The sequence below is a fragment of the Mastomys coucha genome, unplaced genomic scaffold (assembly GCF_008632895.1).
Source record: "Mastomys coucha isolate ucsf_1 unplaced genomic scaffold, UCSF_Mcou_1 pScaffold15, whole genome shotgun sequence".
NCBI lineage: Eukaryota > Metazoa > Chordata > Mammalia > Rodentia > Muridae > Mastomys > Mastomys coucha.
In genome coordinates, this window is record NW_022196897.1 from 10,511,012 (window position 1) to 10,528,051 (window position 17,040).

A 17,040-nucleotide genomic window follows, 5' to 3' on the forward strand; every position below is an offset into this window, starting at 1 on the left:
TTCCTCTAAGCATTTATGCTCATGAATGAGAATGTCACCGTTTACCTGGAATATGGAGATAAAGGCAACAAAATTTTCTTTGAGTCTACTCTATTTTTCTAGCAGTAAGCTTCACAAGTCAATGAGGTCAATTCTTTCTTTGAAGTAACTGATTAGTTCTCACTCATATACAATATTTATGTAAGGCTGTGCTACAGTTTACTCATATAAAGAAATAAATCTTTAAAATGGTGGTGGTGGTGGTGGTGGTGGTGGTGGTGGTGGTGATCAGAAGGGGTGGGCTAGAGAAACAGTCCCATGGTTAAGAGCTCTTGCCCTAGCAGAGGCCACAGAGTTCAGGTCCCATTACCCACATATAAAATGTCACAGCCATCATACAGAATAAGACTGTCTCTATCGTCTTCTGATCTCCACAGGGACCAAACACATCTGGTATACATGTAAACATGGAACACATAAACTCACTACACACCCAAATATAGTACACATAGGGTACACCACACAAGTGGCACACAAACACGGTACAAACATTTGACATACCCACATGGCCTACACACATGGTACATATACAGACAAAACACTAAGATACAAAGATAAGCACATCTGAAAAAAATTAAGAACAATAATTGGGAGACCATTAAAGCTGAGACAGCCCTGGTGTTCTAGATTCCTACAAAACAAACTAAACCTCAACTCCATAACTGACCAGAAACTAACAATCCACCTTAGAGGCTTTACCTTACAACACCAACTAATTCTAACCAATAAAATGTCTTTGTCTTGCTTCCTTAATCTTCTGCATGACCTCCAAATAAATGCTAAATATATATAACAGACACTCCTCTGTAAGTTATAAACTAATTTAGATATCATCTGTTCACTGTTAGGGTTAGAGTAAATTTCTCCACTAAGTATTCAATGCTTCCTTCCCTCCACTAACTTTGAAACATTGTGGCTGCCCATAAAAATCATCATCTTTTGTTGTTCTTTATGTTTATATTCTGATAGAGTCTACATAGTAGGTTTCTCCTATAAGTATTTTATTCTGTTCCCTAAAATCTACCCAGACTTTATGCTGTTTTTTTATTTTAAATTCCTATTAAAATATAGATACCACATAGTATTCTGCATGAAATGTATTAAATTCATTTAAATGCTATTTAAATGTGCATAATCTATTTAAAGGAAGACCAAGTATATCATACACAAACACCAAAATACTAAAACTTATAAGTAAAATAGATCATTAATCTTAGGAGTATAAAAATCTTGGGTATAAATATACAAGAAGAATATTAATTTATTTTAATATGGTATTTAAAATTCTGTATAATTATAAAAATATCCAAACAGTGAAGTTAAATGACAAAAAACAACATGAGTAAACATCAGGTGTCCTGATCCTTAATACAGCACAAATTTAACAAGCTGTTAAGAAATCAAACTTCATCTAGGAAGAGTTAAGGGAGAAAATTTAATATGAAGAAAATTTTTAATAGAAAAAAGAAACTAGGCCAGGCAGTGGTAGCCCAGCCTTTAATCCCAGCACTTGGGAGGCAGAGGCAGGCAGATTTCTGAGTTCGAGGCCAACCTGGTCTGCAGAGTGAAATCCATGCCAGCCAGGGCTACACAGAGAAACCCTGTCTGGAAAAACCATAAAAAAAAGAAAGAAAGAAAGAAAGAAAGAAAGAAAGGAAGGAAGGAAGGAAGGAAGGAAGGAAGGAAGGAAGGAAGGAAGGAAGGAAGGAAGAAAGAAAGAAAGAAAGAAAGAAAGAAGGAAAGAAAGAAAAGAAGGGAGGGAGGGAAGGAGGGAGGAAGGAAATTAAATTTTTAAATACAAATATAAGCCAAAGACCAAAAATATAATAATTCCAGGCACTAATGGGGTTTGCCTATATTGAAAATGCACATTTTAAAATAAACTTAATTTTCTGCCCCATAATTTCAGCCAGTGCATAATTAATCATTAATGAATGCCCAGATTTCTACGGCTTTTTAAGGAGCAGGAAAGCTGGTTGGCTGGGTGTTTTGTTGGGTCTCAGTGTCCAGCCCAGGTGACCTGCAGTACACTGTGCAGAACAGGTTGCCCTTTAAGCTGTAGTCGTTCTGTTCCTTCTGCCTCCTAGAACAAGTCGTATTTCTTTTGAGATAGGGTCTCTCTATATAACTCTGGCTAAGGCAAAACTCACTCACTAGAACAGGCTAGCCTTGGATTCTGAGATGCACCTGCCACACCCAGCTCTGGTATTATTTCTTAATTCTTACATCTCTATAATCATATAGAAAAAAAACCATAAGAGAATGAAAGTTTTTACAGAAGTTGTAAACTCCTCCCACATCCACTCCCAAAAAGGAGCCAGTAATAAGACCAGGAACAAAGTAATTGTGTATTATGTATTTTGTATACATACAGATACATTATACACACATCAGCTTCATACTAGTTTCCTGGATGTCAAACTAACCTCAAATTCTCTAAGTAAGCAAGGATGATCTTGAGTTTCCTATGCTCCTGCCTAACCATTTGAGTGCAAGGACTACAACGTGTACCACCACTGTGGTACTTGGAATCAAATCCAGGGTCATGGTCATACTAAGCAAGCACTCTACCAATTTCTAAAGTATACCACTCATTCTCACCGGCCACCCACTCTTTTAAATCTTAGTCAAAACACTTAAAAACAGTAACCAAAGTAATGTGAATATATTCCAGAAGTATACACTTAAAAGTAATTAGTAAAATTTAGGGGTGATATGTACCTTACCATAAGCACTGTTTTAAAAAGAGGTGTGGTTTTTTGTTTTTTTTTTCAGTAATTAAAAAGAAAACTACCTAAGTTCTCATCCATATACTTTCAGCATCTAGTAGGTTGTGTTGATGCTTCCTACTTAGATTATACAGAGCTGCATTTTCTTATTAAACTTCCTTTTAGAATTTGAACCCAAGCCTTTAATCTTAGCACTTATGGGGGGTACATAAAATAGATCAAACCTCAAACACTCCCAAACATGGTGTCTTAAAGCATACAACCATGAGTGAAGAGAAGAAATAATTCAAGATATTTGTTTTTGAGATAATGGATAAGTTTTGTGAAAAAGCTGTGTTAAGACAGAGCCTCACTAAGTAGTCCAAGCTGGCCTCAAACTTCTTATTTTGCCTCAGACTCTATAGTGTTAGAATTTCCCTCACATCTGGCTCAGAAATTCTTCTTTATTGAACTGTTAAGATATTGTTTTAGTAGGAAGAAAATTAAGATGCAGCAGGAGGGGTGGGATGGGGGGTGATGATTTTCCCCAAATAACAGACACATATATATCTTCTTGTTGTGCATATTTTTAAAATCCCAAAACAGGCAATAATACAACCTTACATATTACTATTCTAAAATATTCTAAAATAAAACTGAACTTAAGCTCTTAAACAATGCTAGACATATCCTTGATAAAATACAAGAAACAAGTAGTCTCTGCTACATTTGCCACGTGTTTCAACTTCAACTGCCAAGCATGAAAGCTAATAGAACACTCCAGAAATCATAGGAAGAGTACAGTAAAAGTTAATGTTCCTCTCTTGACGAGACATTCCAGAATATTCAGAAAGCAACACCTCTAGCAATGCCATACCCAGTCCTATCCACCAGCTATAAAGTTTCCAGACTCTGGCTGACTTCTTTTTTAAAAACAGGATGATGGGCTGCTCTCTGAGAGCACTCAGATTTAATTCCCAGCATCAACATGGCAGCTGGAACTGCCTGTGACCCCAACTCCACGGGATGAGACACCACTTCTGGCTTCCACAGGCACCAGGCACTCAAGCGGTGCACAGACATGCAAGCAGGCAAAATACTCATATACATAAAAATAATTCTTAAAACCTAAAAGACATTATGAGATATTTTGGATACAAACAAAATCAAACAGTCTTCTGGGAAAAAGATTACTACCACATTTCAAAGCATAAGTTTATCCTGTGCAGAGCAGGCTAAGGAACTTGCGCTATTCCAGATGTTTGCAAAGACACAGAAATATAAAAAACTACAAATTTCAAGAACATATAATTATGCCAAGCTTGGGCATAGGCAACAAATATTCTACAAATCTATAGGTTGTGGCAGATATATGCAAAACGGAATTCTATATAATTTTTCTATTTAAAAAATGTAAATTGCTGAATTTCATTCCCATAATACACAGGTACACAAATATTTAGGAATAAAAGGCCAAATTATATACAATTTATTTTTTAAACTAATCATAATCTATGATTTAAATGGCTTACTTACTAAATGGCTTTTTCAAGTTGTGTTTTTATTTGTTTGGGTAGTTGTTGTTGTTGTTATTGTTATTTATGGTACAAGCAACAGGGCATTATGTGTGAACAAGGAGATCAAGGGACAACATTCAGGAGTCTATTTTCTCCTTCCACCATGTAGGTTCTAAGACTAGAACTCAGGTCAAAGGGTTTGGTGGCAAGTGCCTTTTACCTGCTAAGCCATCTTGGCAGGCCAGCCTTTTCAGGTTTTTAAATTTTTCTGAATAATGCCTACTCCATGGATAAAATTCTGCTCCAAACTTAGTCAAACATGTAGCTCATTAAATGAATATTCTAGAGGGCTGGAGAGATGGCTCAACAGTTAAGAGCACTTGTTGTTCTTGCAGAGGATCCAAGTTTACTTTTCCAGCATCCACATAATAGCTCACAATTACCCATAACTCATTTCCAGAGGATCTAGAAGATACAGCACCCTCTTCAGACCCCTAAAAGAACCAGACATGCATTTAGTACACACACACACACACACACACACACACACACACACACACACACACACACAGGCAACATTCATACACTTATATCTTTAAAATACATAAATATTCTATAAAAAATATACTACTTGCTAGCTAAAAGGAATCTATCAAGTAAGAAACTCCTACCACAATTTCTATTCAAAATAATTCACATTATGTAATACAGAATGCTTACCTTCACTCCATGGCCCACATCATCCAGAACTGTGTAGTCAATAGGTTTCCGAATATACCTGACAGGACGCTCCATGTTTGCGGGTGCGATTATTTTGTGAGTTCTTGATGTATTCTTATTTGTTGTCAAAATACCAATCTCTCTTCGAGCCACTTTTTCTTTATGAATATCCACAGTCTATATTTTAAATTTAAATAGAGCAAGAAAATATTATTTGGTATAGTAGATAATGTAGACGCTGTCCATATGTACTGGACCATGGGACTGTATCTTATACCTATTTTCCAATGAGTATGTATTAGGTAAATTAATTTCCTTAAGGCTCAAATCAAAGTTAATACTTAATAGCGTTTCTAAAGCAACTGTTAGAGGGAAAAAACTGTTTCCTAGGCATCTGGGATATGTGGAAGGAGAGGAGGCCTGCTCAGTCACTTTTACTTTATTAAAGACACAAATAACAACAACAACAACAACAACAACAACAGTGATTACATTGCAATGAGATAAGTGCTGTGCTGACACACTCAGATTATTTGAATTACTATAAATGGGTGCAGTTCAAGCAGATTGAAAACATTTCACTTAAAGTCTTTACAGATTGACAGATTTAAAAGAAAACTAAGAGGATAAGAGGCAAATATGGAAATTACTGAAGGCAGAAAGAATTGCACAAGGCAGACACCATTAAAGGGAAAAACTATAAGCTCAAAGTTTATAGTTATCAGCAAGCCTCTTATATATCTGTCTGTTCAGCTTGCCCAGTAAGAGCCTATGAAATTGTTTTTAAAATACAGCATTTGGGGCTAGAGAGATGGTTCAATGGTTAAGAGCATTGGCTGCTCTTCCAGAGGACCTGGGTTCAATTCCCAGAATCCATGTAACAGCTCATAACTGTCGTGTAACTCAAGTTCCAGTGGATCTGACTCCCTTACACAGACATACATGTAGGCACAATGCCAAATAAATATAAATAAGAAAATGAAGACAGCCAGGCGGTGGTGGCGCACACCTTTAATCCCAGCACTTGGGAGGCAGAGGCAGGTGGATTTCTGAGTTCGAGGCCAGCCTGGTCTACAGAGTGAGTTCCAGGACAGCCAGGGCTACACAGAGAAACCCTGTCTCGAAAAACCAAAAAAAAAAAAAATAAGAAAAAAAAAAAGAAAACAAAGACAATCTCTACCCTCTCACCTTGGCACATGAACCCACGCACTTACATAGAAGAAATAAATATTTAAATAACTGTAGTTGTAGAAAAAAAAATAAAAACAAACCTTTAAAATAAAACATTTGAGGAGGAAGGGCTGAGGATATAACTCACTTGATAGCATATATGTAGAAAGCCCAGAGTTCCACCTTAGCAAATAGAAATTCATTTAAAACTTGCATTTAGTCATCAAAATTCACCAAGGGATAGCAGCCTAGGAAGGGCTCAGTGGTTGCCAGCATACAGGATACAGGTTACAGGTTGTACAGCATACAGCCCTGGGTTTGATTCCTAACTAGAAGCACAAGTATTCTCTTCTTTTTAATCTTTGTTTTGTTTTTCATTTGAGACAGTGTCTCACTATGTAGCCAGCTGAGCTTCCTATACAGACCAGGCTGGCCTCAAAATTCACAAAGATTCACCTGCCTCTACCCTGCCTCCTGGGTGCTGGGATTAAAGGCATATACCAGCCTGACTGGCCCACAACTCATTATCTTCATATAATATATACTTGCTCAAGAGTTTAAAACTTTCTCCTTTTAATGAGGAAGCAAAGACAAATTTATACCAAATGGCGTGATCAGTAATTGTGTATAATCGTCAATATTAGGTATAAGATAATGTAAACACCAAGGAACAAAGGTAAGGAAGGTTCATCAGCCATTCTAAAAGATCTAGCTCCCTAAAGTAGGAGTCTCCTGTAATGTGTCCAGCTTTGTGTGCAGACAATGCCCTCTTTGTAGCACCTTAATGCAAGCAGACTCAGTTACCTGAACAAATACTGAATGCTAGGTTGGGGGTGGGGGGCTGTTTTAGTTTTGGGGGTTTTGTTTTGTTTTTCTTTTCTTTCTTTCAGATGGGGTTTCCCTATGTAGTTTTGCTATCCTTAAACTCTTTGAAGACCAGGCTGGTCTCAAACTCAAGAAATTCACCTGCTTTTGCCTCAGAGTGCTGGGAGTAAAGAAGACTGTGTGCCACCACGCTCTGCCCAGCACACTGGTTCTTGTAGTTGCTCAGTGATATTTTCTTTGGCCTAGAGTCTCTCTCTTATCTTTCAACAGAACCAAGAGCCAAAGTTAAATTAACCTTGCAAAGGGAAAAGCTCTGATCCTTCCAATTTGAGTCAGGGTAAGAATGAAACATACTGGCAAAGAAGAGCTTCTGGGATGGAAGAAGCTGACTGAAAGGAATGAAAAAGAACTCCTGAGAACTGCTAATAATCCTCTAATTTATTATTTATTAAAATTAAGACAGTGTCAAGATGGGTACCTTCGAGCCTCAATAATTCCCTAGATATTTTCAACTTTACCAGATGGAAGCCTCAACAAGTCTGCCTCATGAACAACTAGAATTAAGATTTAACTGGTGGAATATGAGCACATAAGGTTCTAAATATTTTCAAATAATATTTAAGAGACGTGTGTACACTGAATGTAAAAGGAGCAAATTTTGTACTTACTATGGTTAGAACAAAGCAAATCTTTGGCTAAGTTGTTGAAGGTGACAGGGTAAATAGTGACAGGTAAAAAATGCTTGTTAAGGAATAGTGACAACTGGGCTGGAGAGATGGCTTGGTAGATAAGCTTGCAGAGATGGCCTAAGTTCCACATTCCCAGCACTCACTGCTTATAACTACCTATAACTCCAGTTCTGGAGGGATCTGATGCCTTCTTCTGACCTTTAATGGACATTAGGCATATATGTGATGTACATAGATACATGAAGACAAAACAATCATACACATACTTAAAAAAAAAATAGGTGGGGAGAAGGGCAAGTGAGAAGGCTCAGCAATTAAGAGCACTGGCTGCTATTCTAGAGGACTCAGCTTCAATTCCCAGCACCTACATGGCAGCTCACAGCTGTCTGTAATTCCAGTCCCGGGGGACTACTACTTCTGACCTCTTCATACCTCATGAGGCATGCTCAAGGTACACAGATATACATGCAGGCAAAACAGCCATACACATAAAAATTGGTTTAAACAAAAGAAAGAAAAGAACGGCAGTACTGTGCTGTTTCTCAGACCCTCCCAGTCTACTTTGTTAACATTCAGTCCTTTGGAGATGTGATAAGGCACATCAAGGTATGTTTTTACAAAAGGCTATCCTGTGAGAAGTTCCACTGGAAGAAATGTCCTTGACAAAAACCCTCTGCATATGGACTTTTATAGCTACAGGCAGGTATCAAAATGCTAATGAACATAACTGGAACCTAAGAAACTAGGTCAAAGAACTAGAAAACTCTTAATGTCAGCTCTAAATCTACTTAAAAACAAAAAACAAAAAATTTCCCGTTCTGTCTTTTAAAGGAGGGGTATCATACTACAACCCACACTGGCCTCAAACTTATAGCAACCCTACTTTCACAGACTCCTGATTGTTGGGATTACAAACACTAGCCACCAAGCCTGGCTTTATGGAGAATTCAGAGATGCTACCTTGTCAATGGAGCAATAGGCCACATTAAGGTAGACTCCTAAAAACATGGACTACTTGCTATATATATAGATTGAGCCCTGGTCAATGAAAGGGACCAAAACCTTAGTCCCTCTGCCAAAATGTAGCACACTATCACTGTTGACTTGGGTCTTCCCACAGTACAAAGAACAGTTTCCATTAATCAGCATGAAGCCACCACACCACTCAAAACAAAAAGAAAATGTTTTCTGTGAACAGGTACAAAGCTCTTCTCTCCCAATATTGTCCTCACCCCAATAACTCTACCAATCTCTATAACTCCCAATGAGCCATATTAAAGAGAAAGTTAATTAGAGATGTTACTTCAAAGATGTGTAAATTATTTTAGGGGCCAGTTCGAAACTGTATGACACTACTGGAAGTAGAAAAGCAACTCCTTCAGAGGGATCAGATCCCTACTTTTTGAGTGGAGTTCTCAGTAGGGAAGGGAAGCCATTTAATGTACTGCCACTGTGATCTTCACTGCTAAGTACACACAACTGTTGTCCATATTATACATTCCTATATTGTGAACATTCATAAATTCTAGAAGAGGCTATAGCCAGAAAGCAAAGCCCTTGTAGAAATGGGCTAGAGGCTTTAAGGTTTCAAATGATTATGACCCCTTTGAATACAAGTCTCTCTGCATACATATTACTCCGCAATTCTTCTGGCAAGAGCAACCCCTACTTAGCAGCTTCTTATTTGGATTTATATAGCTCCCTGATATTAATACTGACAAATACTAAATATCCTATGTTGAAAAGATCTCCAGGTGGTAGTGGCATACCCGGCTCTCCTGAGACAGAAGCAGGTGGATCTCTGTGCTAGGAACTGAACTCAGGACATCTGGAAGAGCAGCCAGTGCTCTTAACCACTGAGCTATCCCTCCAGTCCCTTGATTTCATTCCTAACACAGAGGCTACCATACCACCTCTTCCCAGAACTGTCGAGTCTTGGAGAGAGTCATTTTACATGCTAGCAGCAAACTGGCTCCATAGAACCTGGGATCTGATCTCTTTCTTCTAGTTTTAGTGGTCTTCACCCTTGATGACTCTTTTGTATTGGTTATTCCAACAGAACCACCTGAGCAACCACAGGCGTTAGCTGAAGTACTGATACCTCGCTATATAGTCTCCACCCACAAGCATCTTATATAGCTAAATGCTGGAGCAGCTCTCAAAGAGCAACACATGACAGTCTCTCACAGAGCCCAGACACTTTGCTTCAAAAGTCTGCAAGCTTTTCTGAGTTACCTTTTCTTCTCTCTGACTCTGTTCTAAGTGTGCTTTCCCTAACACCATGGGCTTCCCTATGGTTTCTCTAAAGGCCCTGTTAAGCTGTGTAGTTGCCTCCTGCCATATGGCTGACCTGTACACCAACTCAAGCTGCTTGCTTTTCTCTGCTTCTCTTCTCCATTCTACTGCTCTGGGCGGCTTCGAGATTTAGAGCTTGTTTGCCCTAGGATTTTTCCTTTAAACTCTAATAAAAGTGTCCTCAACTTACCTCCTCCCCCAAATAGACAACTTAAAATACTGAAAGGACTGAGGTTTCACATTATATAGCTTGGTTGGCAGAGTGCTTGCCTAGCATGTACATTCAAGGAGGTAGAGACAAGAACATGAGAAGTTCAAAGCCCTCTTTGGCTATATAAGGAATGAGACCACCCTGGACTATATGACACCCAGTCTCAACAAACAAACAAAAACAAAATCTAAGTCCTTAACCCATAACTGAGCAACAAAAGAGGCATAAAAAGTTTAATTAAAATGTCCTTTTTCCTCGTACACCTGACCAATCCAGACAATAAATAGATCTTAAATACTGAACTGTAATACACTGATTTTCAGACAATGAAGTCAAGTCAACAATCCTGGCATCTATGAAAGAAAAGCATCTCAGAAGATGACCGGGGGGGGGGGGGGGGGGGGGGGGGGGGAAGCCTGGGGAAGAAGATATCTGTTTTCCAGATCACACTGGCACTTTCTTCCCAAAAGAAAATCCTCTAGTACAATCACTACAAACCATGAAAACATTCTAAATTCAACTGACTTGGCAGGACCTGTCCAAGCCCTCCCAGACAGCTCTGACAACCATATTCCTTAACCTTGTTCAATGGCCTCTTGGGAACAAGGGGATGCTCAAAGTTCTCCAGGTATTTGTTCTATCCCCATTCCTACATCTATCATTCAATCACTCCAAAGGACAAATGAATGCCACCTGGCTGGTGACACAGATAAAACAGAACAGATTGTTCTGCCCACCTTCAGGTACACTCTCCAAAAAAAGGTACTAATTACGTGAACTGAAGTGAGAAGCCTACGGCTAACCGAATGCCATACTAGAGAAACTGTCATCAAGTGCTCCCCAACTTTAGTAGTTGGTGTGGGCAATGGGGATTCTAAACAGGGTGTTGTTTAGGAAGCACCAACTCTAAAGAAATAGGGCAGCCCCAGTATTTTTTGTGTAGAAATCAAGTATGAATGTTGTGACTTGTAATTAGAGATGGTCATAAGAGACGTTCAAGTGTTTTAAGGATCCGTCCTTAAGGGAGTGGAGGGATCCCACAGGAAAACTAATAAGTTAATTAAACTATGTTCTCAGGTAATTATTCCTACACTGGAAGTCATCTAATTAGATTTGCAATTTGTCCCTGACTAGCTAAAGCAATCACTGACAACCACCTTGGCCCTAGGGCCATTTGTGTCAGTTCAACTCAGTCAGTGGTTTAGATTGTTATAGATGACAAAATAGCAATTCCTTCAGCAAGACAAGGCCATATGTATGTGCACAATGTATCCTGCAATAGCTACATTCATGCCTTAGGCCAAATAGAAACTTGGTACAAGAAGTGAGAAACCACCTGGCTCTCTAATTTAGTCAGCTATCTGGTTCTTAATTCTATAGGAAATAACCTCAATTTAATGTCTTCTAAGTCAAAAAAAGAGAGAGATCTGTGCTGCCTCTGTCAGGGTGTTCAGTGACCACCAAGTTGTGCAATCATGGGAATTTTTGCCAGAACCCAGGAAAGTATATTGCAAAGGTAGATTATAAGATGCACTCAGATCTACTTAGATCTGTATGCTTTTATCCATCTTGTGAGACAGGAACTGACTCTTTGCTCCATATTTTCTTGTTAAAGTACAGTTGTACTGGAAATAGTCCTGAGGTCTAGAAATAATATATCCCACTTAAGATCTAAGAGGGCTTGTTTTATCATCCAGTATAATGAAGATGTCATCTCTCTCCAGGGCAAAGGTCAAGGCAAAGGCAGAGCTCAATTCTCATTCTAACAGTCTGAGTTCCCAAGCATAGAGATGACAATCCTGAACAAGCTAACCTAAATCACTGAAGATGAAGGTGGGTGAGATGGCTCATCCAGGAACTGTGCTTTTTCTGCAAAACCCTCAGACAACCTGAATTTAGACTTCCATAGAACTAAGGGCATAAATGCTAACATTCTGTTATCTCATGTCTCCGGAGTGAAGAAGTGTCTTTGGCCCTTAGAACAATATCAACCAACTAGACCCCCCCAGAACTCTCAGAGACTAAGCCATCAACAAAGGAGTACACATGGTTCCAGCTGCATATATAACAGAGGATAGCCTTGGCACACACCAATGAAAGGAGAGGTCCTTGGTCCTATGAAGGCTCGACAAATGCCCCAGTGTGGGGGAATTGCGGGCAGGGAGGTGGGAGTGGGTGGAAGAACACCCTCATAGAAGTAGGGGGAGGAAGGATGAGATAGGTGTTTCCAAGAGAGGGGGAAATCGGGAAAGGAGATAACATTTGAAATGTAAATAAAGAAAATATCCAATTAAAAAAAAGTCCAGTGTCTCCTATCAACATCTACAAAACTGTAGAGGACTACCTTGTTAGTCTACATGGAAGGGCAAAATCTTTAAACACTTCACAGTTGCTTGAGGGGGGTTTTGTTTGTTTTAATAGTTTTTTTGCCTCACCCGCACCCTGACCCCAAAGAAGAGAAGAAGGTCATAGAGATGGCTCAATTGTTGCTCTAATAGAGGGCCCAAGTTTGGCTCCTACTATCCACATCAAACAGCTCACTAATCCCTTTAATTCCAGCTCCAGAGACTCTAACACCCTACTCTAAACTCTGAACACATGCATACAGACAACATATATACATAATAGATACATAATAAATGTAAATAAAATTAATATTTAAAAGATGGCTTTGTGGTGGAAATGATTCACACCCTTTGACAGTATTCCTTCAGTAATTTTGAAAACTATCTAATACAGATACTGATGTTATAAAATGTAGAGCTGTATTCTTAGAATGCCTCTAGCTTTCTTTCTTTTTTCCTTCTTTTAGAGACAGGGTTTCTCTGTGAAACCTTGGCTGTCCCGGAACTCACTCTGTAGACCAGGCTGGCCTTGAACTCAGGAGATCTGCCTGCCTCTGCCTTCCAAGTGCCGGAACTAAAGGTGTACGCCACCACTGCCCAGCTCTAAACTGGCTTTTTTGTGATACTAGAGATAGAACCCCTACCCTCTTAAGTGCTGGGTAAGTGTTCTACCACTGAGTTAACAGCCTCAGTTCATCTCCTTCATTTTTAGGTGGTCCAACACCACTTAGCTAAACACTAATTTTAGTTACATTCTACTTGTCATGGAATTAAGTTCAGGAATCTGTAACTCCACAAAGGAGAAGCATGGATACTTTGTTTGGAGGTGAGGGACACTACTTCCTTCACTTACTCCTACCTCCCATGCATACTTACTCTATCTCCTTTGCAAGGTCATCTTACAGTACTGATACTTTTTACTTCTATTTGTTATTGCTAAATCTTGTCATACTTACCTTTAAAAATATCAAAAATATGCTTCCTTCTATTTCCAACACTTCAATCCTAAGTCACATGTGTCTCACATCAGCTGCTACATTAGTCTTCTAGTTGGTCCATGGGAATGCAATCTGGCCCAATCTATTCTTTATAACATAAGCATATGAATTTTATCTACCTCCCACCAAAGTAGTCACCCAGAAAGAAAACAAGCTGAAAACTTAATGTCTGTTTCTTAGCTCTATTAATAGAACATCCCACGTGGTCCCAGTCTTCAAGGGAAACAGAAGTTCAAAAGGGCTTAGCTGCCTTTCCTGTTTCCACAGTTTGCTCCTGAAAGTCAGCTTCTGCTCATTCTCCTACCCCTTACACACTGTACAAGTATTCAAAATACTATTTTAAATTACTTGAAATTTTCTTTTTCAAAGTTCTACTCCTGCCTACTACCATGACTCTAAATCACAAGAATCCAAATCATACTCTGTCCAGAAATGCACATCTTGTCCTAACAGAAAAGGGGCTCAAAACAATAAGACGTAACTCTCCTCCTTGTTATAAAATGTTATATATACAGTTTTTACACCATTAAGTCCATTTTGATAGGACTGAAAATGGAGTTAAGTAGTGGTGGCAGCATGTGCAAGGCCTTTGATTTGGTGTCTGAGCCATACATGTGTCCACACCAGTCCATTCTGATGAGTGAGCAGAATCTATAGCAATGCTTTGAAATCTGTCCAGATGTGGCAGTGTCCTGAGTACTTTAATCCCAGGACATAGGAAACAGAGACAGGTGAATCTATGTGAGTTGGAGGCTAACAGTCGACACAGTTCCAGACTAACCAGGTCTACATAGACTATTTCAACAACCTCCCTGCTAAAACATGTATCACATATAAATCTCATTTACCAAACTATCTCTTCTACATCCCAAGACTAATATTTTATGCTGGGTATGGTCTACATGATGAAAGTCTGTCTCACAAAAATAAGTAAATAGTAAGTGAATAAGTAAATAGAGCATTTTAAAAATGTTAAGGTGTAAACATATAACATGATATATTCTAAAGTAATGTAAATCATGTTCAAACCTCAGTTTTGCCACTAGCAACTTTGGACAGCTCCGCAGAGCAAGTTTAATAAGCATTAAGGTGGGCTGGAGAGATGGCTCAGCAGTTAAGAGCACTGACTGCTCTTCCGAAGGTCCTGAGTTCAAATCTCAGCAACCACATGGTGGCTCACAACCATCTGTAATGAGATTTGATGCCTTCTTCTGGGGTGTCTGAAGACAGCCTCAGTGTACTTACATATGTAAAATAAATAAAATCTTAAAAAAAAATAAGCATTAAGGTTCTGTCAGGTTGAAAATGCAATGAGTATAAAGTAAGCAAATTACTTTAAAAAGTTTTGGAAAATGGCTCTCTGGAGAAAGGTTTGATTGCTAGCATCCACACTCTGACCCCCTCTTCGGGCCTTTATGGGCACCAAGCATAAACATGATACACAGACATACATGCAGGCAAAATTCCCATACATACAGAATTTTAAATAAAAAGTAAATATTCTACTCATAAAAAATTGTTAGAATGCCCTAACATAAACATAAACTTCTTTCCTTTATGCTTTACTTATAGTGATAATGAAGGAAATTTGAAAGCAGCTAAATAAAGAGTTCAAAAGAAATTTAAAGAAGATTATGTGACCTTCAGAGCTAGATACAACACAATTTTACTTTACTTACACACTGGCAAATATATCTTTCATTGACCTGCTTTCATACCAATGTAAAATTGATGACAAATCTTCCTAAATTGATCTACAAGCTGAATGCATTAGAATAAAAATCCCAAGTTTTTCATGGTTCAAGGAGTATATGGAAGAACACAAAGGGAAAACAACATGGTTTTAAAAATTATTTGTGGGACTATAGAGTTGGCTCAGCAATTACGAGCACTGCTGCTCTTCCAGAAGACCCAAGTTCAGTTACCTGCACCCCTGTTGGGTGGCTCATACCCATCTACAGTTCCAAAGCCTCCCATTTTCACGGGCACCTGCACTCATGTATATAGACATACACGTAGATGAACAAACCTACACATGATAAAAATCATAAAAATAAATCTTTAAAAAAAAAACTTGCTTGAGATTCATTATGAAGTCTTACTAAGACAGTATTGTTGTCATACAAAATTAAGTAAATGGACCGATTCAAAAATTAGAAACAAACTTAGGCTTAAAAGCAAACTTGTTATCTTAGAGTGGTGGTATAGTGGGGGAAACAATATTCAAGTGAAACACTAGTTTACTACATAAGAGAAACTAAGAATGTATCTCTACCCCTTCATACAGGGAAAAACTCCAAATCCATAAATATAAATACAAAGAAAGGCATACTTATACTTCTACCATTATACATTAACAACAACAAAAAATGCAAAAGAAGATAAATCTTAGAAAAGACAATGCTGAAATCTTTAAAATGGTGTGTGTGTGTGTGTGTGTGTGTGTGTGTGTGTGCCTGCACAAGCACTCAACCCATGTGTGGAGGTCAGAGGACAACTTTGAAAGGTTGGTTCTCCCTAGATATGATGATGGATGCCTTTAGAAAAGCAGGTGAATCTCCTGAATTCCAGGAGAGCCTGGTTTACATAGCAAGTTCTAGGAGTGAAATCCTGAAACAAAACAATAACAAAAAGGTAGTTCTCTCCTTCCACCATGTGGACCCCAGGGATCAAACACTAAGGGCATCAAGCAAAAGCCTACTTTATCTGCTGATCCATCCCACCAGGCCCAATGTTGAGTTTTTAAAATGCAAGCCATACCAGACACATATAGCTTCCCAAAACAAAGAAGTATTAAGCAGTAATGGCTTAGGAATACAGGTCTAGCCAGTTTCCTTCAGGACAACGACTTCCATGTAGGGACAGACATATATATGATAACAAAACTAGAAGGCCAAAGCACCAATTCTGAACCTATAGGTCATGACCACCACAGGATTGCATATTGAATATCCTGAATATCAGATATTTACACTATGATTCATAACAGTAGATAAATTAGTTACAAAGTAGCAACAAAATAATTTTATGGTTGGGGGTCACCACAACATGAGGAACTGTATTAAAAGGGCATAGCATTACGAAAGCTGAGAACTACTGGCCTAGGGAATGATGGACAAGCCCTTCAGGTATGGAGGGGAGTGCTCAGATAGAAGAAACTGAATGGGTCATGTTCTGTCTGTAGTTTAGCTGATGAATTAACAGATGTTTATTATAATTTTAACCAGCATTAGTCTTTTGAAGGTATCAAGAAAATTTTTAAAGTACTTTAATTGCAAGTACATGACACAAAGAACAAGGACTAGAATGGTTAAGGTTCTAAAGAAAAACTGGGAACAGCTCAATGGCAGAACACTAGCCTAGTATGAGAGTCAGGCAGTTAATCCCAGAACCACACTAAAAATCTTTCTGGAGCAGCATCAAAACATTGCACAAAAGAAATCTCATTTCAGGGCCAGGGCGGTGGTGGTGCACACCTTTAATCCCAGCACTTGGGAGGCAGAGGCAGGCGGATTTCTGAGTT

General features: G+C 38.6%; 1 protein-coding gene across 11 annotated transcripts in view; it reads right to left on the minus strand.

Moving 5' to 3' along the window:
* Abi1 (abl interactor 1) overlaps positions 1-17,040 on the minus strand; it is a 106,357-nt gene that overhangs the window by 26,724 nt on the left and 62,593 nt on the right. For all 11 annotated transcript variants that reach the window (XM_031369174.1, XM_031369173.1, XM_031369172.1 and 8 more), the window contains exon 3: positions 4,985-5,161. In XM_031369174.1, the coding sequence (XP_031225034.1) occupies positions 4,985-5,161 (177 nt within the window). The remainder of the gene's footprint in view (positions 1-4,984; positions 5,162-17,040) is intronic.